Raw genomic sequence first — 17,993 nt, forward strand, 5'->3', positions numbered from 1 at the left:
AAAAAAAAAAAAAAAAAAAAAAAAAAGGGAGAAAAAAAAAAAAAAAGAGCCCAGGCAGGCAGCGGGAGCAGCGAGCTCCCCGCCTGCCCCGGGGGGAGCGGGGCTGGGGCCAAGCAAAGCGGAAAGGGGGAGGCGCCCCGCTGGGCTGGGCGCGGGGCAGGAGAGGAGGCGGAGGGCACCCCGCGGAGCCGGTGCGGAGGCGGGGGCCGCGCGGAGCGGCGCGGAGCTGGGGGGAAAGCGGGAGCCGGAGCGGAGCCCTGACCGCCTGTTTTTGGAATGATTTCAGCTATCTCCAGCCCCTGGCTCACCCAGCTGTCCCATTTTTGCGATGTTGCAGCTTTCACGGCCAACAGCCTGAGCAGCCTGAACGCCTCCGGGGGGTACCACCTCTCCCCCTCCCCGGGGGACCCGTACGGACAGCATGAGCCGCCGCACTACGAGCCCTGCACGGCTCAGCAGCACCCGCACCCRCCGCCCCAGCCGCAGCACGGCTATCCTTTCGGAGGGGCGGCGGCGGCTGCCGGGACCAACCCGCCGCCCCCAGGCCCCGAGCAGCCCGAGGGCTCCGGGGGAGCCGCTGCGGGGCCGGCCTCAGTCTCGGGCTGCTCCGCGGGGGCGACCGCCGGGGCCAAGGCGCCGGTGAAGAAGAACCCGAAGGTGGCCAACGTGAGTGTCCAGCTAGAGATGAAGGCACTGTGGGACGAGTTCAACCAGCTGGGCACCGAGATGATCGTCACCAAGGCTGGCAGGTCAGTGCGGATCTCCCGGGGTTCCGGCTGTCCAGCCGCTCCCTCCGGACCCGAGCACCCAGGCCAGTCGGGGAGGGAGAGTCCGGCCGCGAGMGGTTGAATTCGTAGTTTGGGGGGAAATTGAAGCTGCCCAAGGGCGAGTCGCTGAKCAGCTCGGCCCAGCCCAGCGGTCGCAGTCATTTGATCCTTGTGCTTCTCCTGGGGCGAAATCTGTGAGCTCTTGCGGCCCGAAGGCCTCGGTGCTGCGGAAGAACGCGCGGCTGCTGCGGGCTGACGGCGRAGGCGTACGGGGGACGGCAGGCAGRGCACTGGGTTTCACTCGCGCTGGAAAGGGCGCTGTGTTCCTCTGGGCGCCTTCGGCTGTGACCTCATACGGGACTCCAATCCGTGTTTACGGAGGACAGCGTGTGCTCCCGGGGCGGACAGCAACGACACGGGGGAAAGAAAAAATGAACACGCAAACCGTGCAAAACCTGCTAAATACATTCTTAGCACGGACAGATATTTTCCTTCCGGCGGAGACGTGAACAGACCCTAATTCCGCACCTTGAAGTGTGTTCCAGGGCTGTTGCATTTCCCGATTATTGAGTAACGAGCCGGGCTGAGCCCGGCTCTTCTCGGCTCTGCTSCGGCCGCCGCGGCGCCGTTCCGGGGCCAGGTCCCCGCTCCCAGYCAGGGAACAAAGAAAGCGGCTGGTGCGGTCGCGTTAGAAACGAGCAAAACGTGGGGGAAAGAGGAGTACGAATTACAGYAGTTAGTTACTGCATTTAATGGAGATCCCCGGAATGCGCCGCGGCCGCGGCGGCTCGGGCAGAGCTGCGAAGCTTTCCSCGCCAGGCTCGGGGCAGAGCTGCGAATTGTCCAGGCTCTGACTCTTCCCTTGGTTTAAAGCGATCCCGGCGGGGGGGAGAAAAGAAAAACAAACAAATTAAGGAATCCGCCGTTGCTTACTCTCAGTTCGCCCCGAGGCTGACGGTGGCGGGATGACCGGGGGAGAGGGTCGGACTCCGCACCGAACGCTCTGGCAAGAGCGGTGCCCGCGGCCGTGCGCTCCCGCTCTCCCGCCAGCGATTTTGAGGGTCCCGAGGACGCAAAAAAATATGAAACATAATTACATGTATGCAGTTGCTTTTCTTTTAATTTTTTTTTTAATTAGCGATTTCCTAAAATGAAACAATTACTGTGGTGCCCAATTTAAAAGCAGCCGGCGCTGCGTTGCGGGACCCGGKCGGGATTTCCCGCAGACGGTGCCTGCCCCGGCGCCGGGTCGCACAGTCCGCTGTCTCCGGCCGCGGCCCCTCAGCCCGGCGCCGGGCTCGGCGTTGCTTTCCTTAGCGGAAAAGGTTGTTCAGGCTCCGGGCGGAGACTCTCTGCAAACAGGAGTTCTTCGATCTGGCTTTCTTACCTCTCCCAGAAGAGCGAAAAGATTGCAATATCCCACTTWAAAAAGTTTCGGAAATTAACCAACTCGAATTGAATCGGGGTTTTTTCCCCCACCCTTTTCTTTCTTTACTTTATTCCACCGTCTAATCTCCAGACAGGAGAGTAAAGYCAGGAGAAAATGGGGTAAAASCAGCAGGAAAAGGCTCAGGGAAGGCGCTGCAAAGCCTATTCTCTCCCAGCTTCTCTGGGCTGGCCCTGCTGTTTGTCTAGATGGGTCTTATCGTCTCAGGTTGTTTGTTTTAAAACTAAGTTTTAAAACAAGAAACACCGGAATTGGAGCTAATGGGGGCTTTTACACKTTTAAAAATAATAATAACAGAGGAAGGGACTGAAAACGTCCTCCAGAGTTTGCTAAAGCCTTACAGAGAGGGAAACGCAGCAGCCAGATCCCGATGCAGCCCGGCAGTGCTGGGCCGGGTCTGGAAGAGCTGCGGAGCCAGAGGAGTGCTGCCCCATCACCCCTCAGAGGGGGCAGCGGCACATAGCAGCAGGTCAGGCCCTGCGCCCCTTCAACGAGCCGGGGCGTGGGGGGGCTCTCTGTGTCCGGGTTTGATCGGGCTGTTTATTCAGGGGAGGTYGGGATTTTGGTTTTTAAATGTCTGCAAAACCCCCTTCCCGAAATACTGCTCACCGTGGCTTGCTTGGTTGACTACTCTGTAAAATAAAACGAAGCCATAACGAGCCCCGATCACAAGGCACATCTTCGGTGTGTCGCGCCGGGGAGCCGCGGGCCAGGCCCTGGCCCCAATGTGTGCAGATGCACGATGGGTGGGCCGTCCCGGCCTCTTCCCTTAGCCCACCGCCGATCACTTTCGTCCTTCAGCCCTTGGAAGGATTCGTGCCCTCCCTGAGCGATCCGCATTTCGGCTTAGCTTTGGGCGCAGAGCAGAACCAGAGAGAGCAGCCGCGGGGTCTGGCCTGCCCTGCTCGGGGGCCCGAGGCTCCTTTCCGCTCTCCCTTCATCCCGCAAAGCTGCGGGGACCGGGAGCCGGACCGTGCTCTCGCAATCAAGTGGATCCGGGGCTTTCTGGGAGATCCCCGTTGCCCTCTAGTCCTTCCCCGCCGAGGGAGCTTGCCCCCCCAGGCTACGAGAGGTCTCTCGCTGGCCCCAGGGGCCGCACTSCTGCTGTAACCACTGCTTTCATAGAAGCGGCACAAGTGGGAACTCGATTACTTTGTGTCGTTTGCAGGAGTTTTTAGATGCCCCACGGGCTGCCCGAGACTCCCGAGGCTCTGTCCCGGGCTCTCCCTGTGGGTCCACAGACAGGGTAATGCCTTGCATTTGCCTCCAGTCAGGTCAGCTAAAATGATGGGGAAACGAAAGGGGAGATTTTTTTTTTTTTTTTTTCACTTGATCTCCCCATAGCAAAGGCCGAGGAAGCTCTTGTTCCCCCTGGCCTCTGTGTTCCACCGCGGTGGGGCATTTCAGGTGTCTGACACGAACGGTCCCGGAGCTGGCRGGAGAGGCAGGACTGCCCTGGCTCACCTTTCGGGATGCTGCCGAGGGCTGGGGAACACGGCAGCCACTCTGCCCGTGGAATTTGGGCGTATCTGCCGCTTCCTCTGTCCGTTGGTTTCTGAGAGGGGTCTTGTCATCAAAACCGGGCGGGTATCGGAGCAGCTGGAGGGGAAGGGACCCGCACCGGCTCCTCAGGGCTCCCCGCTGCTCCTCAACTTAGCGCTTCTCTCTCTCCTCTCTGTGCCAGGCGCATGTTCCCCACCTTCCAGGTGAAGATATTCGGGATGGACCCTATGGCTGACTACATGCTCCTCATGGATTTTGTCCCAGTGGACGACAAGCGATACCGGCAAGTAACAAATTCTAGCCGGTCCCGCGGTTCGCGGAGCCTCTGCTCTCCGGGGGTTCGGGGATGTGCCCCTGGGCGTGACACCTGTCAGTGCGAGACCGGGAGGGGATGCGGGATGCGGCTGACCTGGGGTCTCTTTCACATCCTTAAAACGAATCTGGGGCCAGGAGAGGCTGTACGGACCCCAGGGCCCCCTCAGCCTTCGCACCAAGTCTGCAGACRACCGGGGCCAGACCGGCGTGGGCAGAAGGGCAGGTTTCCACAGGGCACAGGACAGGAGCTGCCTTKTCCTGCCCAGAAAACTCTCCTTTTTGCACTGCTGCACGTCTCCACCGGCAAACAAAAAACCCCTAGGTGCTCCTTGAATGCTGTTGTCTCTCAGCGGGTGTCTCGGAGCTGTGCCATGCCCGCTGGGGATCTTGCTGGGTGCTTGGGTGAAGAGAGTGGGTTTTGTGCTCTGGAAAGACACCAGCCRTCCAAGCCACAAAATCCTGCCCTTGTACCCAGAGGCAGTGTAGGAAAGCCTTGGAATCTGTCGATTCACAAGGCAGCGATGCGGTCTGGTTTGGAGCCCCTTTAATTTTAAGACAGTGAAAGGCGCATTATGTATTTAGCTTCAGATCAGGACGCCGAGCAGGCAGCCTGCATAGGAATCGCAGGGCCCGATATATAAATATTTAGACAGATATCCAAATTCTCAGAGCGTCCTAGAAATGTTTGCTTGTCAAGGGAAGTAGGATATATAACATCCAATTGAGTATATCTTTAAAAAGTAATGTTTCTGCTCAAGTCCAATGGTGTCTAATTCCCCCTGTGCAAACACTGGCTTTTAAAGTAAACACGTGTATAGAAGATTGGTTTCTCTGTTTTAAATGTTACTGTCGAATATGTACTTTGAAAGAATGAAACAAGGCTGCTAAATTCTGAACCTGATATTAATCTGCACACAACTTTCCACTCTTCACTTAAAGCCAGAATATTACTGTATAGAGGGCTCCCTTTCAGCCTTTTATTAGAGGAAGGGGGGGCTTTTGTGGCTTCTCTCCTAAATCTACACGGGTAGCTATAAATTTACTCCACCCTGCAGACTTCTCTCACGACAGTTCCATTGCCGACCTGATAAAATATTGTATCCCCCCACCGCAGCAATTCTGGCAGCAGAAAAGAGCTCGTTCCTCTCGTGGCCGTAGGAAGCGGGAGTGATAGAGAGGCGGTGCTTCCCCTTCGGTGGGCTGCGGGACCGTCCCGGGTCGGGTTCTGCGGGGCCGCGGGTGCTGCAGCCCTCGGGGCGCCGCTGCAGGGAAGCGGGAGAGAGCCCCCCGGGCCGCGGCTGAGGGTGCCTTCCCCTCCCGCAGGTACGCCTTCCACAGTTCCTCCTGGCTGGTGGCCGGCAAAGCCGACCCCGCCACCCCCGGGAGAGTCCATTACCACCCGGACTCCCCGGCCAAAGGGGCGCAGTGGATGAAGCAGATCGTTTCCTTCGATAAGCTCAAGCTGACCAACAATTTGCTGGATGACAACGGGCATGTAAGTGTTCCCGGGAGAAGATGTCCAACACGGAGCTGCACCGGGTGGGRACTCCCCGCGCCGTGGTTCCCGTGGGGTGACCCTGCCCGCGCCCCTCCCCGGGGGCTCCGCGCCCCGATCCTTCCTCAGCCCCGCGGCTGCCCCGGGCAGGGGAGCCGGCAGGGCCGGGGCTGCGCTCTCCTCTCTCCATGCTCCGCCTGGATCAGTTATTGTCTCCTTGCTCGTTTTATCATTCAGATCATTTTGAACTCCATGCACAGATACCAGCCGCGTTTTCACGTGGTCTACGTGGACCCCCGGAAAGACAGCGAGAAGTACGCGGAGGAGAACTTCAAAACTTTCGTCTTCGAGGAGACGCGCTTCACGGCAGTGACCGCTTACCAGAACCACCGGGTGAGGCAGCAGCGGAGCTCGGGGCAACCAAAACCGGGGGTTGGGGTCGCCTCAGAGATACGATGGGTGCGGGTGCATCCTGCGCTGGCTCAACCCCTTCGTCCGGCTCCGGGGTTGGAGGCCAGGCTGCGGAGGTGGCTGGGGGTATTCCCGCCTCCTCCTCCCCATCTGCTAAACCCATTGCGGGCAGTGCAAGGAACCCGATAGCCGGGGAGCTGCGCAGAGCTGCATCGGTGTACGCCGAAGAAGCGACGTGGGCTCTAGCCCCATCGCCAGCTTCCCCGCGCCTGGGGGACCTCATTACCTATGTAAACCAGAGACTGGGGTAGTGGGGAAACTACAGGCTTCCCGCTGCGAAATGTCACTCACAATTTGTTTGGATAAATCTGCGATTTTATTGCWTCAAGCTCGTAGCTGTCTGCCCCTCCCCAGAATACAATTATATGTTAAAAACGAAACAAAACGAAACAAAACAACACCACTCCCGCCCCCCATTCTGATGCGGATTTATGGGCAGCAGTTAATTCAATTGCTCCTTTAAATCGCATCAGTGTAATGTGGAGAGCAGGAATCCCTGCAGCGAGTGCAAATACGATTTCATAGCGGGGGCTTTTCAGCTCTGCTCGGAATCGCCTCGCTCCGCACTGATGCTGCCCAGGCTGGGACTGTGTCCCGGGGTTATCCCCCAGCAGCCGGCAGCAGTGCCACTCTCTACAGTGGCTCCAAGCAAATCCACCTGAGGTCTCTCCCGGGATGCTGCGGTCGGGCCGCACCTCGCCCCGGGTGGAGGCAGCGGGGCCAGAGCAAGGCTGTGCCTTTAAGGGGCTCCGGAGTCCCTCCCCGGCTGGCATTTGCCTGATGGCTCCGGACAGCTGCTCTTTCTCTCCTGCTTTCTATCAGTTTGACCTCTAAGGCTGGAACTGTCACTGAGGGGCTTAAAGTTTGTTTTTCAACCCATTCCGGAAACTCACAATCACATATTTTATCCGTGGATTTGCTTAAATATAGAAAATGTCCTGCCTTCTCCCTGGCGAATTAAATAAATACATAAGTATGATTTATCCAGTGATTTGTCTTAGCTGCTCYAGTGGTGACCCATATAATGTGGCATTTTCTTACAAGTGCATTTATTCAGCTTTTGCAGCCGACTCCTCAGACTGCCTCTCCCTTCACCTTGAACTCATATTAGGTAGCATATTAGCCCACATTTTCTAACAGAGGGAAAGCTTGTGTTTGTGCTCTGGCAGAGCACACCCTGGCTCCAGTGGCCACCTGGACCCTCTCTGTTACACCACACACTGCTTTGTCCCAAATCCTGCTCAGTGACAGACTGGCTCTTTGGCCAGGGAGCCCCACGTGGTGCTTTGAGACATTTTGCCACTTYTCCTTACAGATCACGCAGCTGAAGATTGCCAGCAACCCTTTTGCCAAGGGATTCAGAGACTGTGATCCTGAGGACTGGTAAGGCTATGCCTTTATTGATTATGGCTACCCACTCACCCTGTTTCATATGCCCAGCTTACATTTGCTCAAGGCTTGTGTGGAGGGGGATAATGTATTGGACCCCATTTGCCAGCTGCAGCTCACAGATCCAACGCTCCAATTGCTCTTTCTGTTGGACTATCAGCTCTGTGTCACTTCTTCCCTTCCTTTTTCAGGCCCAGGAACCACAGACCAGGGGCTCTTCCTCTCATGAGTGCTTTTGCCAGATCCCGGAATCCAGTCTCTTCCCCGGCTCACCAGAATGGGTCAGAGAAAGGTGAGAGCCCTCAATGGCTAGGCCAGCCCATCACCCAGACCCTGTTAGCTTGCACGGCCGTGCATACCCTGGGCCAGCCTTGCTCACCACGCTGGTGTACAGCCCCATTGCTAATGAGCTTTGTGCTACTACCGATTTTTTTAACAAAAAGGTGCACTTTCATAGCCTAATTCATTCTTCCTTCAGCTACAACACTTACTGTTGTTATGCTTAAGAAACGTTGCTGCTTTTTGATGCTTTAAAAAACACTGCCCTTTGCCTTTAGAGTCCCATTTTTGACTTTTTGGCAACAGACTCAGCTTTTTAGGCAGGGATGCAGTGTTGGCCACAGGTTCGTTCTCGCATTGCCCTTTTAATGCACCTCGGCAGCGCGCTCAGGGCCGACCCACTCCATTCAGCAGCTGCAGTCAGGTCGAACAGCACCTCTGCCCATTGACTGCTTTTCCATTACCCAGAGCAAACAACTGCAAAGACAACCCAAGGCCTTTCTTCCAACGCACTCCGGGCCTGCAAAATAAAGGGAAGTCTGTATTTGTTTAGTGTTACACAATTGCAAAAATGTCAGGCGTGTACCAGCTTGTCAGTCAACTCAGCTCCATTTATCGCAGTCAGAAGGTCCCGTCCCGCCAGCCCCGTTCCTGCCGCATGCCGCTGCTGCACGCCCTGCCCGCAGCCCCGCTGTTCCCTTCGCGCGCCTCTTTCCCGTGTGTTCGGATGCGCGTCCCGCGGGCGCGGCCGCACTGACGCTGTTGCCCCCGCAGATGCTGCCGAGAGCCGGCGAGAGTTCGAGCGGGAGGCGGGCGGGACGGCGCTGCACCAGGCCGAGGCCGCGCACCAGCAGCTCATGTCCCGCGTGCTCAGCCCCGCGCTGCCGGGCGGAGGCGGCGGGCTGGTGCCGCTGGCCGGGGCGGGCGGCGGCCGGCCCAGCCCGCCGCACCACGAACTGCGCCTGGAGCCCGCCGCTTCGGAGCCACTGCACCACCACCCCTACAAGTACCCGCCGGCGGCGGCCGCCGCCTACGACCACTATCTGGGGGCGAAGAGCCGGCCCGCACCCTACCCCCTCCCGAGCATCCGCGGGCACAGCTACCACCACCATCACCACCACCACCACCACCACATGAACGCAGCGGCCGCGGCGGCGGCGGCCGCCAACATGTACTCGCCGGCCGGGGCGCCCGCCGGCTACGACTACGGGCCCCGGTAACGGGGCACCGGCGGCACGAGAGACAGCGCCATCCCCTTCCCGCCTTTCCCTCGCCTCCCGCCTTACGAGTGAGCTGATTGGCCAGCGTGATCTGATCGACAGCCGGACGGCCCAATCGCCGGCAGCCGGACCCCGCCCCGCGCCCCGCCCTGCGGGGGCTGTGAGGGCGGCGGTGCCGGGAGCTCCATCGCGGTGTGACCCGCGGCTGCACTTTGATAAATGAAGCCATATGTCCTTATCTCCGTATTCTCCCGCGCCTCCGTTCGTGCCGGGCACCGAGGACCGTCGGGCGGCTGGGATGCGGTGGGTGGACGGGGATACGGCAGCGGTGAAGTGACTTGTTCCCTCACAGTTGTCCGTCGGGTCTTCTGATGGAGGTTTGGTGTTACCGCCGGTGTTGGCGGTGTCACGGGTGTTTCCTGTTCGCGGGACTTGTACGTGAGAACCGAGCAGGGGCTCTGGGGGCGGCCCTGAGCTGTGTGTTGTCCTGCACATGTCGGTGTCAGTCTCTCCCAACACCGAGGCCTCGTTCACAGGTGGCTCAGGTGGTTCTTTGAGGAGATTCTTGGGGGAAGCAGAGTTTAGTTTAAGGGAACGCTTTGAATCCTCACTGCCAGAACAAATTTCGCACTTCTCCTCCAGCCCTGAMCCACTCTTGAGTTTTGGGGTTCACTGGGATGCCTTAACCATRGCAGCATTTTCTAGAGCTGTTGAGAAGGGCCCGTGGCCAAGAGTGTAGCCACGTGCAGCTGTGTTTGCATCTTGTTTTCCCAATAATTCATGGTTTAAAACCAGCCTGGGGGTGGGGGAATATCAACAAAGTTTAGGCCGGGTGTTCTCACCTGCTTCCCAGGCAACCTCACAGAGCCCTGTCTTCCTGCGTCCTTTCCYGAGCTCTTGAAAGCTCTCCCATGGAGGTGCCTTTTAGAGGGGTTTCAGGGTTTTTTTCTCAGACTGGCTCACCCTTTATATTTGGCTGACCCACTGCAGTAGTCCCAAAGCACCTACTCTGCACTACCTGCTTGCTGCATCTTCCCGCTTAATGCTGGTAAGTACTTTTTTCTTTTTCCTTTAATATCTTCATTCATTATTTGTTCCTTACTGTTGAAAAGATGGCCCTGTTCATCACAGTTTCTCCAGCGATGCGTTTTGAATAGTTGCCTTGTGTTTTTGTCAGATGCTCACCAAAGGCAGTCCCTTTGTGTTCAGAGAAGGTATTGAGCAGCTCCTCAGCTGTGTTGGTATACAGTATTATRAACATTTTCCTGATTCTTCCACATGACTCTATTAAAAGTTGGGGGTTATTTTTTTAAAGTCATCTATTCATCCACGTTTGTGYATTTTCATTACAAACCCTTTAAAATGTGTTCTTCTCTTGTGCAGGTGGCAGTGTTAATAGCAATGTTTATTTTGTCTCTGGCAGTGGGCTTCGGGCTTCCAAAACCTTTTTGGAAAGGTTTAAGAAGGGATACAGGCTACCATGAATATTTTATGTAATTTTTTTTTTCTGTTAAAAAAATATATCTCGATCCATAAAAAAGACTTGTGCAAGACATATGTATTTTATTTGACATTTTCAGTGAATTGTGAGATTCTTAGTGTCTGACTAAACAATAATTAATGTTCTCAGAAAGGTTGATGTAAAATAGCCTTGTGCTTATTATTAGTCAGTGGGAAATGGCTCTCGGATGTGCTCTATTGCTATTGCTTTGCCGCTGTTATTTCAGAGTTTTCAGTATGATTTGTTATCTGTAAACTGATTAGTGCCAAAGCTTTGGTCAAACGTTTAATGAAGTTGTTATATTTATTATTTCCTTTGAAGATTATACAAACACTTTTTTTTTTCTTGATAGTTGCAGCRTAGGAAAAAAAGTGAAGACAACCAAAGAATCATATCTGCAAACAGTGTAGATACATGTAGATATTTGTAGATATATGTAGATAATCTTATTTCATTTAAATTGAAAAGACATTGGACAGTGACATTTATAAATATTTTTCTTCTTCTTTCTTTCCTTCATTTCCTGTTTGGTTATTTGTGTATATTTGTCATTTTGTCTGCTCTGAAGTCTAAGCCTCCCCTACAAAATAAGGTAATTTAAAAAAGGAGGGATCTTAGTCTGAGCAAGTAGTGGCTCTCCATAGGCGATTGCTCCTTCCCTTCTGTCCCTTGTTGCCAGAGGTCCCATAGTTGTGCTGATCTATCACAATACAACACTTTGCAAGGCTGGGGTTCCCAGGTGWAACCAAATCTGTTTGTGTTGGTAATCATCTATGTTCTTTAAACACACATAGAATGACCCAAGATGCCAGGACTAAACTGTGCCCTTAACAAAAGTGACTCAAAGTCCTTGCCTTGACTGTAGGAATTCTAATTCTCTGTTTGTTARAAGAAGAGAAAATCACAGAACTTCAAGCTGTGGCTATGGGCAGTGGGCCCTCAAGATCACCAGTCTGTTCTGTTCTAAAGAACAGAAGTCTTGGGGCTGAATGGGAAGGACACCATGGAGCTGTGTCAAAGCTACAGTCTGAACTATGAAAATTATATTTCTCACCTTGCTTTTAGGCCATCAACAAATGACTTTGTATGATTTGGTTGCGTCTCCTTAAACTTCACTCAGTCCATGCTGTCACCGAGGTCCACAGCACATACTAGGAAAGAAGGTGACAGCATTTCCAGGCAATACTTCCACTTGTGCTGACCTGAAGTCACACAAAGCACTGTGTATTTAAAAGCTACTGTAAAACAGACCCAAGTGTGGAGGATACAAGCTGAGTTTACTGATTGCTTCTGARTTCTGAAAACCACATCACTTAGCTCAGTGGATAAATCCAGGATTAGGCACACACAGGCAGAACAAGGGCAGCCTTTGCTTAATCACTTAACCTAAACACTGGGATAGCTTCAGTTTTCAGAAATGGCTTTTTGCTGTTGATTTTGTTCTTTCTAATGGATCTGACTACATGCATTGTAGGATAGGAGCATGGGGATAAGATTCCTGTATGTTTGTGGTGTCCATGCACACTGTTTGCACATTTCGTAGATGTTCTCTTTGTTTTTCTAAAGGAGTTCTTCAGGAGTTCTTTGCATGGAACTGTGCAGGTAGACCCCAGCAGGTGCCTCTCAGCATGCTGAGATGTKGGCATCTCTTCAGTCAGTCTCAAGCTCACGTATACATGGCCATGGCCAGGGGAGCAAGCAACAGCTTTGGCTGCTTCCTGCTACACTATGTAACAGTGGCTTGCAGGGTAGAGAATGACCCAAGGACTGCAGTAAGCATAGAGAGTGTTGGTATCCCATGTGCTATGAGGTTCCAGTGCATCCCTACAAGTAGCCATGGCTAGTGAAGCTACATGGCTCAGGGCCACCTCAGCTGGGGCACTGTGCTTCCTGCCAAAACACAGCTCCTTCTCTCCAGCAAGTGAATTTTAGCCTGTGATGCTGGATCTCTCACTGAGGGGCAGTTGCACCTTGATCTGGACTGCAAGGAATAAGAAAAGCAGCTTCACTCGTGGTGTGTAATGTTCTGCCTGTGTAAAGGGATCCCTGTAACAACTGGAAATAAATTAGGCACCCACAGGTTAGGGTTGGGGGTGGAAGCYGAGCCCTGCGCCCAGAGGAGGCTGGAAGAGTAAACGCAGCAGTACCTGCAAAGCAAGTTTCAGCACCATCAGCCAAAGAGCTCAAAAAGCTGCCGTGAGCCTGTTTAATACGGCTGGGCTGGAGGGTGGGGGAAGTACGTGTGTGTGCACATACGTGTGCTGGTTCTTTGTGCTTTGTCTTSTGTTGTTCGATTTCTTGATGGGTCGAAACCAAACGTGGCTTTGCTGCAGCGCGTTGAAACCGCGGGTGCTCCGCCCTGAGCCGCCGTTTGTGTGGAACTGTCGGTGTAGACAGAGACACCCCCAGTGTGCCCCACGGGTCACCTCGGAGAGTCCCCGCAGGTATCGCTGTCCCGCGGCCGCGGTGGAGRAGGAGGAAAAGGAGGAAGATGCGCGCACCCCGGCCGGCCCTGCCTGAAGAGCCGGCTCCCTCCAGAGGGAAGAGACGGGCATGGCACGCGGTGGATCCTGCTCGCGCGGAAAACAAGAAGAGCTTCGTTTTCCGGAGCTAGGAAATACGCAGTCTGAGAGGAATATATAGATTTGGGGTTTAAAGCAAAGATTTGGTCTTCGAAACGCTGCTGGCATAAATATGGAGGGGCAGACACCCGTGAGTTACAATTTGAGGATATTTAGACAGCAACGGCTCAGCCGTTGCTCTAAGCTGGTGTTACTAAGAGTCCAGTCTGTGAGTGCAGRGGCCAGTACTTGTGTATGAATGCAACGTTTTTCTAAACATGCGCATTTTGTTCTTCATTTAATCATTCCAATTCAATTGATTGGTAGGGTATAATTTGCACAGGTGTTTGACAAAACCAGGTGAAAGTAATCACACCCAAAGATTTCTATTATTGTCATTAATATGAGCACAGCATGCGCATATCAAATGTGCTGGCTGTTACAGTGAGGCACCCATTGTCTCGCTCTGGGGGATTCAAGTGGGAACCTWGACAGTGCATCAGAGGTTTGCAAATCCCAAAGAATAGTATTTAAYAATTTTTTCCCTGCCCAATATGTTGCACAAACAATGCAAWAGGGAAGAGYTGGTTTTGAAGACATACATTAATTYTGAAAAACATAAGAGCCCATATACACAATATATGTACATTGCTCTCCAAAGGCCCAGTATCCTTCAGGAGGGCTGTGTAAAGTACTGTGTGTTGCATATGCCAGAAAAAACGCACTCATTCCCCCCATTAATAGAAATGAYCTATTATAAATTTACCAAAGATACCATAGTTTTATAAATTGGCCACATATGTCTGTATAGTATATTTATTATATCACATTTCATAGCATTTCTGTTTTATGAAATTCAGCCTTGAATTTGTCACATATGTTTTGCATATATGTGCAATAGTTGGCCAAGTATATCCAAGTAAAGTATGATAAATGTGTTCTTCCCATATGGGAAATTAAATGTTTTTCCAGATTTTTAAAAAAAAAGTTTATTAAGAGCAGCCTATACAAAATAATTACAATAAATCACTCACTTCTATTTAGGTTAAAATTATAAATTTGAACTAGTAACAAAGTGATTAAGRGCAAGAGCCAGAAAAGACACATTTAGGAAGCTTAGAGAAGCACCTTAGTGTGAGGTATTTGCACTATCAGTTTTGTTAGTGGTTTTAGCTTGGATGATGAGCAGGGGCTCGGCATTTGTCTTTGCTTTGTTACTCCACTTACTTCATGCTCCCATTGTTCCTTATTCCAAGGGGCAAATGGTTCCCCTTCTCTCGTGCTCCAGCCTGGCTGCTTCAGCTGCCCTTAGTCTGGGTGTGAACTCCAACCATGGGCAGTGAGAGCAGCACTGAGAGTGAAGGGGCTGCAGGCAAAGCCGTCCCGTTCCAGTCAACTGCAAAGGGCACAGGAAGGGTGGGGAGAGGCGGCCCTTCTCCCAGACTGGTTCTATTTGAACACTGCCTTACACATTTCTTTTATTTCAGCAAACATGAAGTGAGTTTTTCATTCTATTCCCTTTCCTGCTTGTTGTCAACTACTTCAAACCAGATGGGCTCAATAGATAAAACTATAAAGACTCAATGTCTCTATTTAGCGGGATGCCAAGTCTGCATGCCATCAAAATATCTGAGGCAAAAACTCTGAACTATACTTACTCTAAGTGTTATGTTAAGAGCAGCCTAGGTGCTTTTCTGTGAACACAAATGATACATCCATGAATCACTGAGATTTCATATCAACAGTTTTTAAAATTACCATCAGGACAAATGCCATGGCCACATTCTCTGTTATGTTTAAAGTTATTATGTAGACCCAGTTCACCCACCTCTTCTTACCTGTGTCAGAACATGTTTATAGCAAGCAGTGCCTTGGGTGCCTGGAAAATGTACTTTTTCGTGTGTGAGATGCCAGAGCTAAGGGGCAGAATAATTGCTCAGCATTTGAACATTRTCACTGGATTCCCTGATCTGGAGATAATCAGGCTCAGAAGGAGATAGTTCATACTCTGGGATGGTTCTCCAGTGCATGTGGCTGCTTCAGGACCTCAGTCTTTCCTGGTGTTAYCCCTTGTGGCACTGCAGTTTCTGGTTTTAGGATTCTTCATAGCAGAGAAATAAAAATGCTCTCTTTTGGGTGAACACAGGCTTATTTAGAGGTGTACACTGTGGTCTAAAAGGTGGTACCAACACCTTTAAAAAAAGGATGCTGGGGGAGTAAAAGTAAATATGTCTGAGACTGAAATGAGCTGGTGTATGTGTTTTAGAAGCCAGACCTATCACTGTATGGTTCCACCAGGTACTCTTCCTGCCATCTTTGTCCTTTTCCCATGATGAATCTGGCCGCTGCTGGTGGTTTGCTCCAAGGCCCATCATGCTTTCCACAATCTTCACATTGCCTAACTCAGAGAGAAAAGGTGCTTCTTTGTTTTATTTAACTCCTCCCTCCCCTTTTTCCTCTTATAAACCAAACTGCAAATCAAATTCCTCTGAGGTTAGAGGAAAGCAGTAGACAACACTGCTGATAGGATGTACAGAAGTAGTTCATACCATTAATCAGGTGAGCAAAACTTTCACAACAGAGAGATTATATTTTCATTTAATTGATACTGTGAGATCCTTACATGAATTGTCAAGCGCCCCCAGTATGATCTTATTCTGGCTAGTTTTCTTCATATTACAAAAGAAACCTCCAGCATGTCCCAGAAGAGTAGGACATAGATAAACACAGGCAAGTTTACTTGGAAAAACTRTAGCAGGGGGACCCAGGCTGGAATTTGATAATGCTATGCAGCAGCAGAAACCTCTGCCTTCTTCTTAGTCATGASTGTCACTTTCTTGGTAGCACAGTGGTCATGTTTGAACATCACACTTTGTGTCTCAGCACTGCTGTGTAACATTGTCTAGTATTAATCCAGGCAGTCATGTGCCATGTTTTATGTAATGATCCATACTTTCACACCACAGACACACAGCCAGAAAAGGAAACACRTTGATTTAGTGCTCAGTAATCCTTGTTTAATCCCCACTCCTTTGGTTTACATCACTAACATGGCTCCTGCAGTAGTCAGTATTCTATCTTTGTTCTTGGCAGATTGAATTAAAGGAAAGATTTATTAATTTGTAAGTTGGCTTTGTAGATGCATTTTAAATATCCTAAAAACAAAAGCAATCCAGAAGTCAGTATTGATTTAACTATAAAAATATGCTCTTTTAAACTCAAACGTGTGCAACAGTCTCAGTCAAGCTGCAGAGTAATTTTTTGGCATGCTGTAGCAATTGCATTTTAAAAGACTAAATTTAACAACTGTCTCATTGCATGCCCCCAGCCTACTTCCTTTTTCACTCATTACTACAAACACAATTAATCTCTTTCCTTGCTCATCTGCACTAAGGACTGCAATGCTTTATGGCTCAGGTACTGATAAGAGAAAGCAGTTGTAACTAATGGATTCATTTGCAAATAATGTTAGAGGGTCAGAGATCACCATTCATTCCAGTGGTGATAAATATTCCATGTAATTGCTGCACAAATGCTGGTGTTTAGGATTTATTTCCATTCCYTTACAAATGCCGGTTGCTTTCTTCCCTCTGATGGTGCCAAAGATGGTGATTCTTGGGAGGAARCCTTTTGTAATAATTTAGCTGTCATCACCTTCACTCCTGAATCCTCTAGGCCCGGTAGAGGCTAGCCCTGCTCCTTTCTGGCAGGTGACGTTTCAGAGCTAACTCCAGCACCTTAAGGTGGCTCTTCACTCACAACCTGCTAGCAAATCAGCAGAAATCTTGAGTGACAACCATGCTCATAGCATAATTGTAAAGAYCTTTGACTTCTTTTGGTATTAAAAAAAGGTGAATTTCTTAGATGCAATCAGACAACTGTATTTTACAGACTRTAGTAATACAGACTGTCCTTCCTGTTGGAAAGCCATTCTTTGGAGAAGTCCRGGTTAGTTCCTTAAGCAAGTAAACTTTTGGAAGACTAATTCACAATCAAACTGTGGCATTTAGGACCAACTCTAAATCAAACTRGTATAGTCTGGTTGCTCATTTCAAGGCAGCTATAATGTGAAAGAAAAATCTGTTTGCTGGGTGTTTAAATAAAAGTTTAAATAAAAGTAGTGATGTAAAGTGTTAGTGAATTAACTGTAATGTGACAAATATGGCATGGATAGTGCTTTGGTAATGGGACATACAAGATGGGTCTGTTCTTGCAAGCAGCCCTGCAACCTGTGTTCTTCCTCATGAAGCTGATGAGACTCTCACCTATGTGCCTGCTAGGGAGATGAAGTTCATGTTCTCATTTTCAATTTGTACTTGCATGATTAAGTTTGTTTTAAAATCTACTTRTTCAGAAAAACATAAATATTTAACTCCCAGCAAAAGGCAGTAAGTTAGATGTAAGCACCCAGTAATCTTTTATTTTCCAAAAGATCCATTTGTAAATCTAAACATCCCTCATGAGTCTCCCTAATTACTTTAGACACAGATGTTGACAGTAAATTGCACTTTTCAGAGAAAATATACTCAAGAATAACTAACTTCCAGGCTCTGATCTAAGAGTGCTCTTAATAAGACATAGGGATTAATCCTTTCTTTCCAGAGGGATGCCACTGAGTCAATGCTAGTTTCCTACACTAACCATTTGTCCAAGATGAGCGAGCCCTGGAYTTCCTTTCCTGCTGGATGAGCATTAAATCTTCAGCCCAATTTTGTGGAAATTGCCCAACAGTGCAGGCTGCTGTTTGCTGCAATGGAGAAGAGGAATGCTTGCACCCTCTGTGCCACATGTATGGTGTAGTGCCGGACAGCACAGGCAAAAGGAAAGCTCTGTGCAAACTCTCTAGGCCAAGTTCCTGGACCACACACAACAATGCTTTCTCCGTTTATTTATCCCATAGTTTCTTTATGTCAGTTCTGACCTACTTTAAGAAAGGGGGAAAAGAACAAAGGAAAAAGTTTCTTCCAGCAGCAGGTTTGTGGAGAATGACCCCATCTCATTCCACAAGGCAGTGGCTGGASCTGCTTGCACAGTGGGGGCAGCTC

The 17,993-nt window shown here is 50.7% G+C and overlaps 1 protein-coding gene across 3 annotated transcripts in view; it reads left to right on the forward strand.

Moving 5' to 3' along the window:
• The window catches only part of TBX1 (T-box transcription factor 1), a 122,270-nt gene extending 104,489 nt beyond the window's left edge, over nucleotides 1–17,781 (forward strand). For 2 of the 3 annotated variants that reach the window (XM_057369049.1, XM_057369048.1), the window contains 7 exon segments: nucleotides 287–749; nucleotides 3,899–4,000; nucleotides 5,356–5,527; nucleotides 5,765–5,920; nucleotides 7,314–7,381; nucleotides 7,579–7,679; nucleotides 8,441–17,781. In XM_057369049.1, the coding sequence (XP_057225032.1) occupies nucleotides 287–749; nucleotides 3,899–4,000; nucleotides 5,356–5,527; nucleotides 5,765–5,920; nucleotides 7,314–7,381; nucleotides 7,579–7,679; nucleotides 8,441–8,886 (1,508 nt within the window). In that variant the 3' untranslated portion in view covers nucleotides 8,887–17,781. 3 annotated transcript variants of the gene reach the window in all.
• Nucleotides 17,782–17,993: the final 212 nt, after the last annotated feature.

This window comes from Malurus melanocephalus, unplaced genomic scaffold, assembly GCF_030028575.1.
Source record: "Malurus melanocephalus ecotype Western Australia unplaced genomic scaffold, MMel_1.1 scaffold_102, whole genome shotgun sequence".
NCBI classification, from domain to species: Eukaryota; Metazoa; Chordata; class Aves; order Passeriformes; family Maluridae; genus Malurus; species Malurus melanocephalus.